Genomic DNA, 12,549 nt, shown 5'->3' with positions numbered 1-12,549 from the left:
TCTTTCAGTCTTGGACGTTTCATTTAAACTTAGTGTTCTATAGTTTCTGGCATATTACAAAGTATATAAAATGGGGAAGTAGAAGATGCTGTTTAACATATATGTGGGGTAGCTCCATTTTAAACAATCAAAGCTCCTCTCACAGCCGCTAAAGGCAGCTACAGGTATGCCAACAACCACATCTCACCACAAGGGCACTGTTATATTCCCTCACAAAAGTATGTGAGAAAGTCTTAAGAAGGGTCCCCTCCCCAACAAATTCCAGAAACCTTTGCCCACAAGGATAGCTCCTAAAAGGCCCTTCTAAGGGATATATTGAAAGCAAATTTAACTTTTGGAACAAGCAGTCCCCTATAGTAGGCTACTGCATCAAGGAAGACAAGAATTGGCAAAGTCAAAAGTTCTTACATTGAAAGCTAACATTTTGATGTTGCCAATGCTTTTTTGTTTTGTAATGGTTTTTGTAAAACTAATGCAAAAATCATTCTTTCAAACTACACACTGGGCCAGTAGTCCTGGGCACTAATCGGGCAACTTTTTTAATATGCATGTGCAAGTGATGCAATAGCAGAATTTCAACGATCACATTGAAGGGAGCCAATGGCTGAAGTGGGCTGATCAATTGTCCCATGTTGTATTCTGTATAGGGCGGAAGAAAAATGTGAATGGCACAGTGAACCAATTGATAAAGAAAGCGGTAAAACCCCCTATAAGTGAGTATATTATATATTTAAGTTTACAAAAAAAAAACTGGCTTTGGCCAGTGCCAGACCTAACAAGGAAGAAAAGGGTATTGATCATTGGTGAACTAGGATCCAGAGAATCTGAGATAGACAAAACAGGCACAAAAAAATGGAGCATGTGGGTTTAGGTAACGTAGCAAATGGTCAATCTCCCTATATGCTGTTGGATGCATGCCAAGTCCTGCCTGGGCCATAAACGGCCCCATTTTCTAATCTCACAGTTTGCATGAAACTGGACGAAAGTGTCAATATACATGACCAGATCCCCCCCATCCGTCAGTAACAATTGTGTGCCACATATTCAGACAAAAATTTAAATCCTAAATGCTTGCATTCAATATCCCTAGCGTTTCACCCAAGTAAAGTGTGAATAACAGGAAAATTGTGTACTTTTATAGCAACATGCCACCAATTAAAAATAGGACCCCTAAGAAGGTGAAAGAAGATCAAAGAAATGTAATCCTCACAGATGAAAAAGTAATCTTTTTTTACATTTCTAATTTTTCTTCAATACACCACAAGTACAGTTACACGATTTAAACAATAGGGATTGTTAGATGAATTACTTAATGGCACATTTCGTACAGGATTGCTGTTGCATATCATGTAAAACAGTTCACCCATAGTTGTATCGGAACATCAAGTACAGTGCACAACAATATTGGAAAATAACATCTGATAAGGCGATTTACCACAGCTTTGAATCGTTAAAATGGCTAGATGTTAATGTAACCCGATTCACATCCAGATCCCCTAAGAGGACCTTGGGAGGCCTGAAGGAACAGATCCCTGACTTGGCTGATAGGAAGGAGTAGCCCTGGAGTGATTCAACTCTCCCCTGTGGACTCTAAAGAGGCTTTCTGTAGACGAATGGGGTCTGACAGATGACATATTCTCATAGGATGTGGCAGGAAATCTTTCAGAGATACTAAGGAGAAACAAAGGCTTAGTAGGAGCAAATACATTGTACTTAATAAATGTTCATTTTTACTTTTCTTTAGAAATTCACAATTTTCTTCTTCCCTTTCAATGACAGATGGCTATATTTCATCTTTTGCCTCCCCCTGTTGTTCTTCCATCCCAGTTCTTTCTGTCACATATTATGCTATATTTAGGGTCGGAGCGAGATAGAAAATAGGCCTGGGCACCAAAAGAAAAGTGATCCCCATTAGCGAATCAGATAGCTAAAAAAGTGCCCCACATTTGCAAATTGGGGCAATTTTGAATTTGTACCAACACAGTGGATTTGGGTTTTGCAAGGTATGAAGACTACATGCATTTCTGAGTGTTGCAGGCAATGTTTGTGGTGACATCAGGGAAGTCAACATTAACAAGCATTTACAATGCAATGGTCTCAGCATTATTAAAGGTAGTGCTATTGGCATTGCTCATGACATTTTTGTTCTTTTTTTTTAAAAACATAAATAAATGGTATTGTGATTTACAATGGCAATAGGTGAGCATTAGGGAGTAGTAGAGAGTATTCGCGGACACAGAGCCACACACACAGAAAGCCACACACACAGCGAGCCCCACACACAGCCAGCCAGACACACACACAGTTAGCCCCACACACAGCCAGCCACACACACAGCCAGCCACACACACAGCCAGCCACACACACAGCCAGCCAGCCACACACACAGCCAGCCACACACACAGCCAGCCAGCCACACAGCCAGCCAGCCACACACACACACTCAGCCAGCCAGCCACACACACACAGTCAGCCAGCCACACACACACACAGCCAGACAGACACACACAGCCAGCCAGCCACACACACACAGCCAGCCGGCCACACACACAGCCAGCCAGCCATCCACACACACAGCCAGCCACACACACAGCCAGCCAGCCATCCACATACACAGCCAGCCACACACACAGCCAGCCAGCCACACACACAGCCAGCCAGCCACACACACAGCCAGCCAGCCACACACACCGCCAGCCACACACACAGCCAGCCAGCCACACAGCCAGCCAGCCACACACAGTCAGCCAGCCACACACAGCCAGCCAGCCACACATAGCCAGCCAGCCACACACAGCCAGCTAGCCACACACAGCCAGCTACACACACACAGCCAGCTACACACACAGCCAGCTACACACACACACAGCCACACGCACACACACACAGACAGAGACACAAACGGCCCTGCCGTTGACTATTTCCAATACTTAATCAATTAGCAGGCAGCCTTATACCCCAGGAAGATGCACACTCGCCTGGCTATAAGCAAAAGACCACTTATCCCCCAAAGCAGAATGAAACAGGCTGCATAGGGTGCATGAAAGGGTGCAGGCGTCGGGCTGTGGCTCTGCCTTCAAGAGGGGGGAAGCGAGCTGCAGCCGGCAAGTATTCGGCGTCACCATCATACCTGAAATCCACCAGGTGTGTCTTCCACGATAAGGATGAATGAATAGCGCGGCACCTATAGGTAGAGGAAACCAGAGTTGTTACGCCCGCTCTCCGGTTGTGTGAAGCCCCCAGAAAGACAAAGAACCCTCGCAGCCTACACGGCATTGGTATCGTACCTGTGATATGGCGCAGCCGCAACATTCACCAAAGTCCGGCGAGAGCGACAGGTGATGGGTCCCGCCATGTTTAAAGGAAAGAAGGGGTAGCTGAGCGTGTCACGAATCATGTGACCACGCGAGCGTTGCTGCTATTCTGTTCCAGTCAACAGTAGGCTCAAACGAGCAGCCATCTTAAAGTGGAGTTAGTTCAGATCGCAATCCATACGGTGATACCATACAGATAGATCACCATAACGTATTTATTACCGTAAATCAAAGTAAGAACTCGAAATCCGTTCCTTCATTATATAATTAATTTAAACCAACAACTCATCGTCCAGATGAAATCAATTAAACAAACCTACACGAATACTAATGACGATACCGGAGACCCATAGTCATGGGGATTCCTCTAAGTAATCTGTTATAGTCAGAAATATTTTGAAACGCCTTGCCATCTGTGCTGGCTATCGTTCCAATAGCGATCCAAGTGGCGGGTCCAATGGCCAGCATGGCCACAATAATGTATTATTCCAGTAAGCCAAATAACATTAAATTCCACTCCAAAAGGAGTACTTCAGTTCATCTTCATATAAAATAAAATGTATGGCAATGCATGCAAATCGCCATTAGTCCCAGAGTTAAAACCCCTAAATAGAAGGTAGTAAGTAATAGTTGACCACATTAGTGATATCCTAGAGTCCTGCAAAATTATGAAGAAACCTTCCTCATCATGAAATCTTATTAAAAGCATCATCATATCATTTAAATGTACAGATCGGCAAAGTAAAAGGAACAGGGACAGAAGAGGGAAAAGAAGTATTGACAGGACAAGTGAAACAAGAAAAACACGAGTGCAATCAGGGGGAAGAAGGCAAGAGGACAGCGAGGAACGGCTCACCTTCACTGCGGGTGAAAACAAAATGGCGGCCTCAAGCTTCCGAAATTTTTCGAATTCAGGGGCGTGTTGGGTGTTCTCAGAATGGGCGTGGCCTAAAAAAGGAAAGAAGAACACCGAACACACCTCCAAATCCGAAAAGGACGGAGCCTGTTCGGAGGGACAGCTCTCTCCTCCAATGGCTGGCCTCCGTTTAGGAAGCCAGCCAATGGGAGAGAGGCAAAAACAGAGGCGGGACAAATAGTCCACACTAAGAAACATTAAATCTCGGTACTTCCGGTTCTTCCTTCGGCAGACCGGATATTACCTCGACCTAAAAACGCACACATCAGACCAAAAAACAGGACCACAAACAGCCCAAAAAATGGTTTGCATACACTGACCCGTCAGACAAGCCCCTCTGGCACTGCCTGATTCGTCTATGGGCCGCTGCCTTTTGATTAGGTTCACGCTATGAGAATACTGGATGCAATAATATATACGAGTATACATATTGTAGATTTGCAGTTGTAGAGTTGTAGATCTGCAGTGCTGTATGGATGCTTATTTGGAGAATCATGCAGTTATACTGTTTCAGAGGTATTAGTAATTTATTGGATCAATTTATGATCATACACATAAAAAAGCAAAACAGCTCAGACTATACAATAAAAACTTAGAAAAAAAAGTAAACTGGCTTGATCAAAAAGAATGAACATGTAGTATTTAACAAATGAATATTCAATTGAGTACAAGGATACTGTTTAAGAGGTTCCTTTGTAGAATTGTAGTGCTGCAGGTGTACAATATCAGAATTATAATAGTGCAGTGAGTGTGCAGAAAGTAGGCCTGTGCATTTGTCAAGCATTTACTCATAGACTTGTGCAGTTTTAGATGTACAACTGAAGTTTTGTGGTGTAGGTGTGGAGTTGTAGTATTGTTGTTATACAGTTGTAAGAGAGTACAACTATAAAGTTGTGCATTTGTGGATTTGTAGACTTGCTGCATTTGCAAAAGTGTTCCCCTATAGTTATAAAGTTACTATAGTGTTGTGATGGTGTTTGTGATTATGTCTACAGTTTAAGGAAGACTTATGTGCAGAGAGGCAGCATGTTCGCAACAGATATGCAGATGGCTAGATAGCAACCACATACCTATAGGACAATAGTTTTTATCTGAATGGCATTTAATCACCAATAGGTTCAAATCTAAAAAAGTGAACCTGGTAAATGGTAAAACCGAACAAGTGGTTCGCCGAGAGGGTGCCTCACGCTGCTGAAACAGGGGAACAACGGGGCTGGTGGGTCTCCAGTGCAGTGTCATGATTCCAGTGCTGGTCATACAGTATTAGCTGGGCCACTGGAACTATACCATTCTTTTACGGTTGCGTTTTCTGCATATTTATGGATTTGCTGCATTTACCACATAATCCATCATCTGCTGCATAAGCTGCAGTTTTCAACAACATAAATATTTTTTTTCTTCAAAGGATTGAATGTTGGCAAAAACTCAGCAACACTTTTCCAAAGTTTCCTGTTCACCTTTCAGTTGCTTGGTGTTGTATTTTGGTGTTAAATTGTAACTAATGAGGTAAAGCCTTTGCCCATACACTATTAACATGTATACCGTTGACAAAATAATGAATCCTGTCACAAAATGCGCCACACTACACTGCATGATTTTTGTTTTCTTGCTGCACAATTCAGTCAACCCTTCAGCATAATTTCTCCCATGCCATGTAATTCTAGCAGCTCTGAGCAATAGGGACCAGCGAGAGGTAGATTGTGCCTCTTGAAGTGCCTCAAGATTGCCACTGGGCTAGATGTCACAGTGTTGAGGTCAATAATATTGACTTGCAAATATATCTATTAGAAATATTGGCAACAAATGTATTGCCAAGGTAGCAGATATAGACATATCTAAATTTACATTTCTACTAATCTTAACACCGCATCAACTGCCCCTGACGATATGTTGGTAGTTTATATGGCGGAGTCGATATAGGTGCAATTCAATGTAAAAACTGATTATTTGGTAGCTCACAGATGCATCCTGTATTCAGGGTGGAAGAATAACCGCTGCTGAGGCCTCTGCCAACCCCAAATGCTCTACTTCCTGTGCTTGGACCACACTTCCTTCCTTACTTGAGATGAGAAGTTCCTTTTCTGAAGTGAGGAAGCAACATGAGTCCGTACATGTTTGGTCTCATTGGCAAGACCAGAGGCACTCCTCTGTAACCAAGCCCAACTTTGACATTTCCATCTCTCCAGAGGATGTTTGATGGTTGCCTTGACCATGGCACCTTCTTCTCTCCTGCGGGTTTCATTTCCGCAGTAGTGACCTCAATGCCTCTTTTCCATCAGACTTTCCTTTCTACTCTGTACACTTACAGCTAGATTCATCAAAGTCCCGATTTGCGAGTCCTTAATAGCGATTATTAAGGTATCGCTATTAAGGATTTGCAAATCGGGATTCATGTAGAAATCGCAAAATAAATTGCGATTCGTACAGCCTCCTTATTTGCGATTAGCAAATTGCTAATCGCAAATAAGGTTGCGATTTCAAGGGTGCCAGGGGTGTCCAAAGGACACCCTGTAGCACCCCTGAAATGTGAATTTACACTGATGTTGTGCACACACATGTCCAAAGGACATGTGTGTGTGTAACATGCAACTTAGAAAAATTCATTTAAATGCATTTTTCTAAGTTTTCGCTATTTACCACGAGGTTTGACTTTGTGGTAAATAGCGCTCCTAAATTGCGAATTCGCAATTTTTAAATGTTTCATGAATAGCATTTAAGGAATCTTTAATAGAGATTCCTTAAATGCTAATCCTCGCAAATTTGCGAATTCCTTATTAGCGATTTTTGCATTTGGGATGATGAATCCCAAATGCAAAAATTGCACTCGCAAAGGGCCAGATTCTCAGAATCTGGCCCTTTTGCGAGCGCATTTTGCTTGATGAATCTGGCTGTATATCTTCCGGCTCCTACCCAGGGTTGTTGGATTTATGAATCAGTTCAGGACTGAAGTATGTGACTGGCTTAAAAACACTATGCGGCAAGAAAGGCAATGTGTCTGGCAAAAAGTTACACATTCTCTATTTTGGCATTATAACAGAAATTAATACTGTCTGTGCAAAGGTTGCACTTCACCACCACCAGTTTAAAACACGACAACCAGCAACTTAAAGGGTACTTGTTAACATTTGCAGAGGTATGTCTCTGTGCAGCACAAAGTGTGTCACTTTTTTTGGTCTCTTACCAAATCTGGCACTGCACAACATTTCCGCAATACAGTCCTTCAGAGTTTCATATAAGCTTAAATTGACTATATGCTCCACCTAGGACACCAGACAATGCTATATACTTGAAGTCCAATGGGTGTTATTGTTGCTGGTAGCCCGTTCTTGCGTACTACTACCGCAGTGACGCTGTTCTCCCTCAGGCAGCGCTATCCTGGCACTGACCACTGCTCCAACCAGGGTATGTCTCCTGCCACTAGTTTCATAGAGTCATTGTAAAGCTTTGAATTATCATTGGGTGCGATTGCTCCCTGAACGTCTGTCTACCTGCTCTCTCCAAGACCTCAGCTAATGTCATTCTGTGACTGGCCACTAGGGATCGCTCCTGCACTAGCTCTGTCTGTTGCCTTCAGCCCCCCAGCCAATGCCATATTCAGACTGGTCACTGGGTGTCTCATGCCACAAAGATATCAAAATAGAGACGATAATGGAAGTAAAGCACAGTGGGCACAATGAAAAATTGGTAGGGAATGTGCATTATTGAAGATGTGTTGTTTCATTATCTTAGATTATGTCTCTTCCATGATGTCTTTTATTAGAATTGCATTTCCCACTTTGGTTACCCCTCTTCCATAACACTTTAAATATTGGTGTTTGATACCAGAGGCTGTTATCCCATACTTATTATTTCTTTTCTGTTTCAGGCCATTTGAAGTATTCGATGCACCACCAAGAGCTACAAAGTTTGGGCGAAACAGCAGAAGAACGTTCACAACCTGGTTATTGTTGGCAATCACTTTCTGTGGAAATGCAGCCTTTGCTTCCTGTGAAGTCTCAAGATCACTTCCTGTAGGCCTTTTTTGGCTCACGTGTCTTGTAATCTGGAGACATCTACCTCTTGGTATTTCTGGCTCACATCCTGTTCATACAACAATGTTCTCTGCCCTCTCTTTCTGAAGATCACTCACTAACTGTTGGTGCTTTCAGTCCACATCTTGTGCACACATACTTGTACCTTGCTCGGTATTGTGGAGAACAGGTTCCCTAGGTACTGGGGCTTAACTTCCTATGACAACCGTCAAAGCCATGCCTGGAACCACTAGTGATTGACTTGCTCTGAAGCTGCCATCGCTTGCCAGCCTCACTCTCTTAGGCGCTTAGATCAGTGACAGACACAAGTGTTGAAATCAACAGCTGAAAGGATGGTTCTGATAAGCAGTAAGAGGCATTCTGGAACAATGTTCATGCTGCAGCTTTTGCTGGCCACCTTGGCCCCATGGTCGTCGCTTGGGGAGGATAGTAATGAAGCTGCATCAATGTCTCCAATAGAAGAAAATACAGAAGCAGAGGAGCTAACCACTTCACCCACTATCCTAGATTCTTTTGATGGAGGAGCTGAAATCAGGTTGAGAAGTACAATATTCCTCTCCACTATGGTCACTGATCATGAAATTCCTAACTCTGGGCCAGTGACTCTGGAAATGGCATCCAAGCCACCGGCAAAACCTCAGATTGTGGCTGATTCCTTAACTACCATCGAGAAAATTGAGGAGGGTACACCAGTTCAGAGCTCTCTGAGCACCGTACAAGAAATGTCTACACCACTCTTAACCTCCCCGCTTCCAAAGCATGAACCTTTAACTTTTGCAAACAATGACGTCTTGGCAACCAGTCTCCCACCAGCGACAAGCCTCATTTTGAAATTGATAACCAATGACAGTAGCCTCACCAGTGTGGTTGATAAGACAACAGATGCCGCTACATACTCAAGCTCCTCTTCAGTCCTTCTGACCTCACCAACCCAGGCGAAGACCAGTGGCAGTAATCTCCCTGATGAAGGTGCCCCTGGGGATATGGCAACCACTGCCTCGCTCTCTCTCAGTACCCATAAGCTCCCATTAACATTTAAGACAATGTCATTTACAACCAATACGGGCTCGCTTGGTTCAACCCAGGTTTCAGAGGCTGAAACACATAGCACCACCATAATGACTACACAGCCTCATCTAACCACAAGTAACAGAACAGGAGCGAGCGGTACTACTTCACATTCCACGCCAATACATACACCTTCTTCAGGCGGTATGACCAACCACTGGTATATTGTCATTGCAGTTGTGGCTCTAGCCTTGCTGCTCCTTGCTGTCTGCTTAGTGTGGAATGTACATAGAAGAAGAAGCACTGGGTCCACCAGTTTCCAGACCACAAACAAGAAGAAAAAAAAAGCAGGCGAGGATGCCTGGGCTGGACCAGTCCATATGCCAGAGGATAATGCCATACCGGTGGACCTGTTGGTGGATGAGTCAGACCAGTCTGGTAAAGGCTTGACACTAACTACTTTCTTTAACAGGAGAAAGTCTCGACAGTGCTCGGTTGCCATGGAAAGTGTTAATGTCCAGTCTGAGAAGCCAGCCAAGGAGGAGGAAGCACCACTCTTGTCCCCGAGTACCAATGGGCAAATCAACGGAGGTACCAGTCAACCACAAGCCAGCATTGCTATTCCAACGTCCGTGCAGGAGCCCACATCCACCGCTTGCAACCAGGAAGCTACTGTACAGCTTCAGGCCACCGGCCAAATAGCTACTGTTCATGAGACTCTACCAGCTCCCTTTGTGGATCCAGATGCCCTGCCACCACCTCCATCACCCCCTCCACAAACAGACTTCCCAGCACCGCCATCTGCGTCGGACGCAGACGATGCAGGCAGCATGGTCTAGGGGCGTGCAATTAGAGTCTGTGTCCCTGGGGGAATATATGAGGGGATGGGTTAGGGATACATCACAGTCTTTCTCTAGAACTCCATCCTCTGACTCCTGGATCTTGCTCACACCATGCCCTGAGTGTCTGCTTCTCTTGAACAACTCCCCGTTAGAATTACATTGGCTCAGCCTCATTCACCGCAGGGTGGCTAGGAACTTTTCCATTGAGGACATGCCCAGAGATGCTGCATATATCTTAGAAAGTGTTATGGACACAGACTACTTTGTGTTGAAAACGACTTTTTTGAGGAGACTGGCACACCTGTCAGTTGCTACACCACTACCCTGTTATTATAAAAAGTTCTCCTCGGACTTCCACTTTCAGTTTGCGTTTGGAATTAGATCCAGAAAAAGGTTTCACATGTCCTCCTCAGAAAACAGTAATTGATTTCAGTTGGTATGATGTCCTAAAAATGTCCATGTTCCAACAAATGCCAATGTGTTTGGGTGGTCATAGCTTGAACGTTTTCAAAGCAATGCAGAACGAAAAGAGCAAGGGAGATCACACATGACCCCTGACCCTTGACCGTCAAGACAGTCTGGTCTGGAAAAAGATGTCCTCAGCCACATCTGTTAGCCCTGCGCCTTAAACTTCACTGCCAGGGCATTTAGTCCACCGTTAAATTATATTTTTGCTCAAATTAATTAAAAAAAACTGTGATTCCGTTTGTGGGGTGCAAAATCTATGAACCTGTTTATCATTTTAAGTGCTGATGAAATAAAAAAACAGAAATTTTGTTGGGCTGAGATCAAAACTGATCTTGGGCCAAAATACAGTTGGCAACTCGTGTTTTTAGGTCAAGCATTCAAGACTTTAGTATATACTTATTATATTAGTATATACTTATATGTATATGTACATATCTGGAGATCAGCCCTACGACTTGTCTGCTTCCGCTTAGGGACTTTTTTCTGTTCAACTGTCTCTATTTAACTGTCGTAATAAAAAAGGACCAGTAGAGGTCAGTAAAATAACAGAATTGCTTTTTGCTGAGGGACTTTTTTATTTTATTTTTCTGGCAACTGCCTCTATTTAACTGCCTTGATAAAAGACGACCAGCAGAAGTCAATAAAATACCAGAAATACTTTAGCATTCTCTAGATTCCAGTTCATAGAAATTGTCTTCCACGAGCACCCGTAGACAATCATTTTTCTCTTCAAATATTATATTTTCAGTGATATGACCACCAAGGGCCCTGATTTTACATTAGAAACAGAGCTTTGAACTATACCTTTTCCGCTGAAAGGCAATATTTTTCTCCATGTGTTCCCATACCTGGGGTGTCATGCAGTTTGGTGCTTACTTTCCCTCCATGTTAAAGAAAGGTAGATGCTTCAACGCCCAGGCTAATGTGCTGCATAGCTAAATACAAATAAGGTCCTAAAGGCGAGATCGATTGCATTACAAATGCTTGTTTTTAACATTGTAGGAATTCAATCTTGGGCTAGCACCAGTCCCCTGACTTAGGCATAGAACTTATCAAAACTTCCTGCTCCTGGTGAAAATGTGCTGAGCGATGACAACGTGTTTTTGCTGAGCAAGTGACCCTATGTCACCAGGCCCGCATAGTTCTAGTCCTGAATTTTCCATTAAACGTGTATTCTGGGATTTGTAGTCTGTTTCACTATTAGTAAACCACTTTGACCAAAGCACCAATTCATTATGGTAGATTACTTGTTTAGGACATGCACAATAGGAAATAAAGTCAATTAATTTGTATGTGCTATTGAAAGAGCTACTGATTAATATTAAACATTTGATCTTTTACGATATTCAATAAAATTAATCAGCATACAATGGATGGATTGCGATGAAAAGGGCATGAACAACATATACAATTTAGCCATATAAAATAATGTTATGATATAATTACAACAAAATCAACACAAGTTGTTAAATATCAATATATATTATATGGATAGATCAGAAGCTAAAGAATAGAACGTCAAGAAGAAAATGATAGGTAGAAAAGAGGCAGAAAAAATAGGAAAGGGAAAATGTGAATAAACTATCACTGCATCATCTCTTCAAATGACATCATACATAAAATAGTAATAATAATGAATGGGATGATGAAGAACTATAATTAAGGATTAGATAACACTGCACAGTAAATATATACAAGAAGTTAGACTCTTGTTCAAATATGAATATATTTAATATTTATATTTCTGGCTATATTTAAGGGGGAACCTGATAAAGTGTTTTCAAGGAAATCTTACTACTGAAAAAGCGATGTCATGGTGACATGGAGCTATCTAGTCATTTAAAGTGTGATCTCATTGTTTTCTGAAAGTTATCAAACACAGTGATGCATTCTGGGAGAAAGGTGGGGCTATGATATACATGGGGAGTTAGACGTTTCTGGCACACATTTTCTCAGTACCATCCCACAAA

At 42.8% G+C, this 12,549-nt stretch overlaps 1 protein-coding gene across 1 annotated transcript in view; it reads left to right on the top strand.

The window, feature by feature from the left end:
- The window catches only part of SPN (sialophorin), a 44,127-nt gene extending 33,244 nt beyond the window's left edge, over positions 1 to 10,883 (top strand). Inside the window, exon 2 of the mRNA XM_086932069.1 lies at positions 8,096 to 10,883. Within this exon, the coding sequence (XP_086788195.1) occupies positions 8,594 to 10,108 (1,515 nt within the window). The 5' untranslated portion in view covers positions 8,096 to 8,593 and the 3' untranslated portion in view covers positions 10,109 to 10,883. The remainder of the gene's footprint in view (positions 1 to 8,095) is intronic.
- Positions 10,884 to 12,549: the final 1,666 nt, after the last annotated feature.

This window comes from Lissotriton vulgaris, chromosome 7 (assembly GCF_964263255.1).
Source record: "Lissotriton vulgaris chromosome 7, aLisVul1.2, whole genome shotgun sequence".
NCBI lineage: Eukaryota > Metazoa > Chordata > Amphibia > Caudata > Salamandridae > Lissotriton > Lissotriton vulgaris.
Note: the sequence above shows the minus strand (reverse complement) of the source record. Positions and strands in the feature narration are given on the sequence as shown.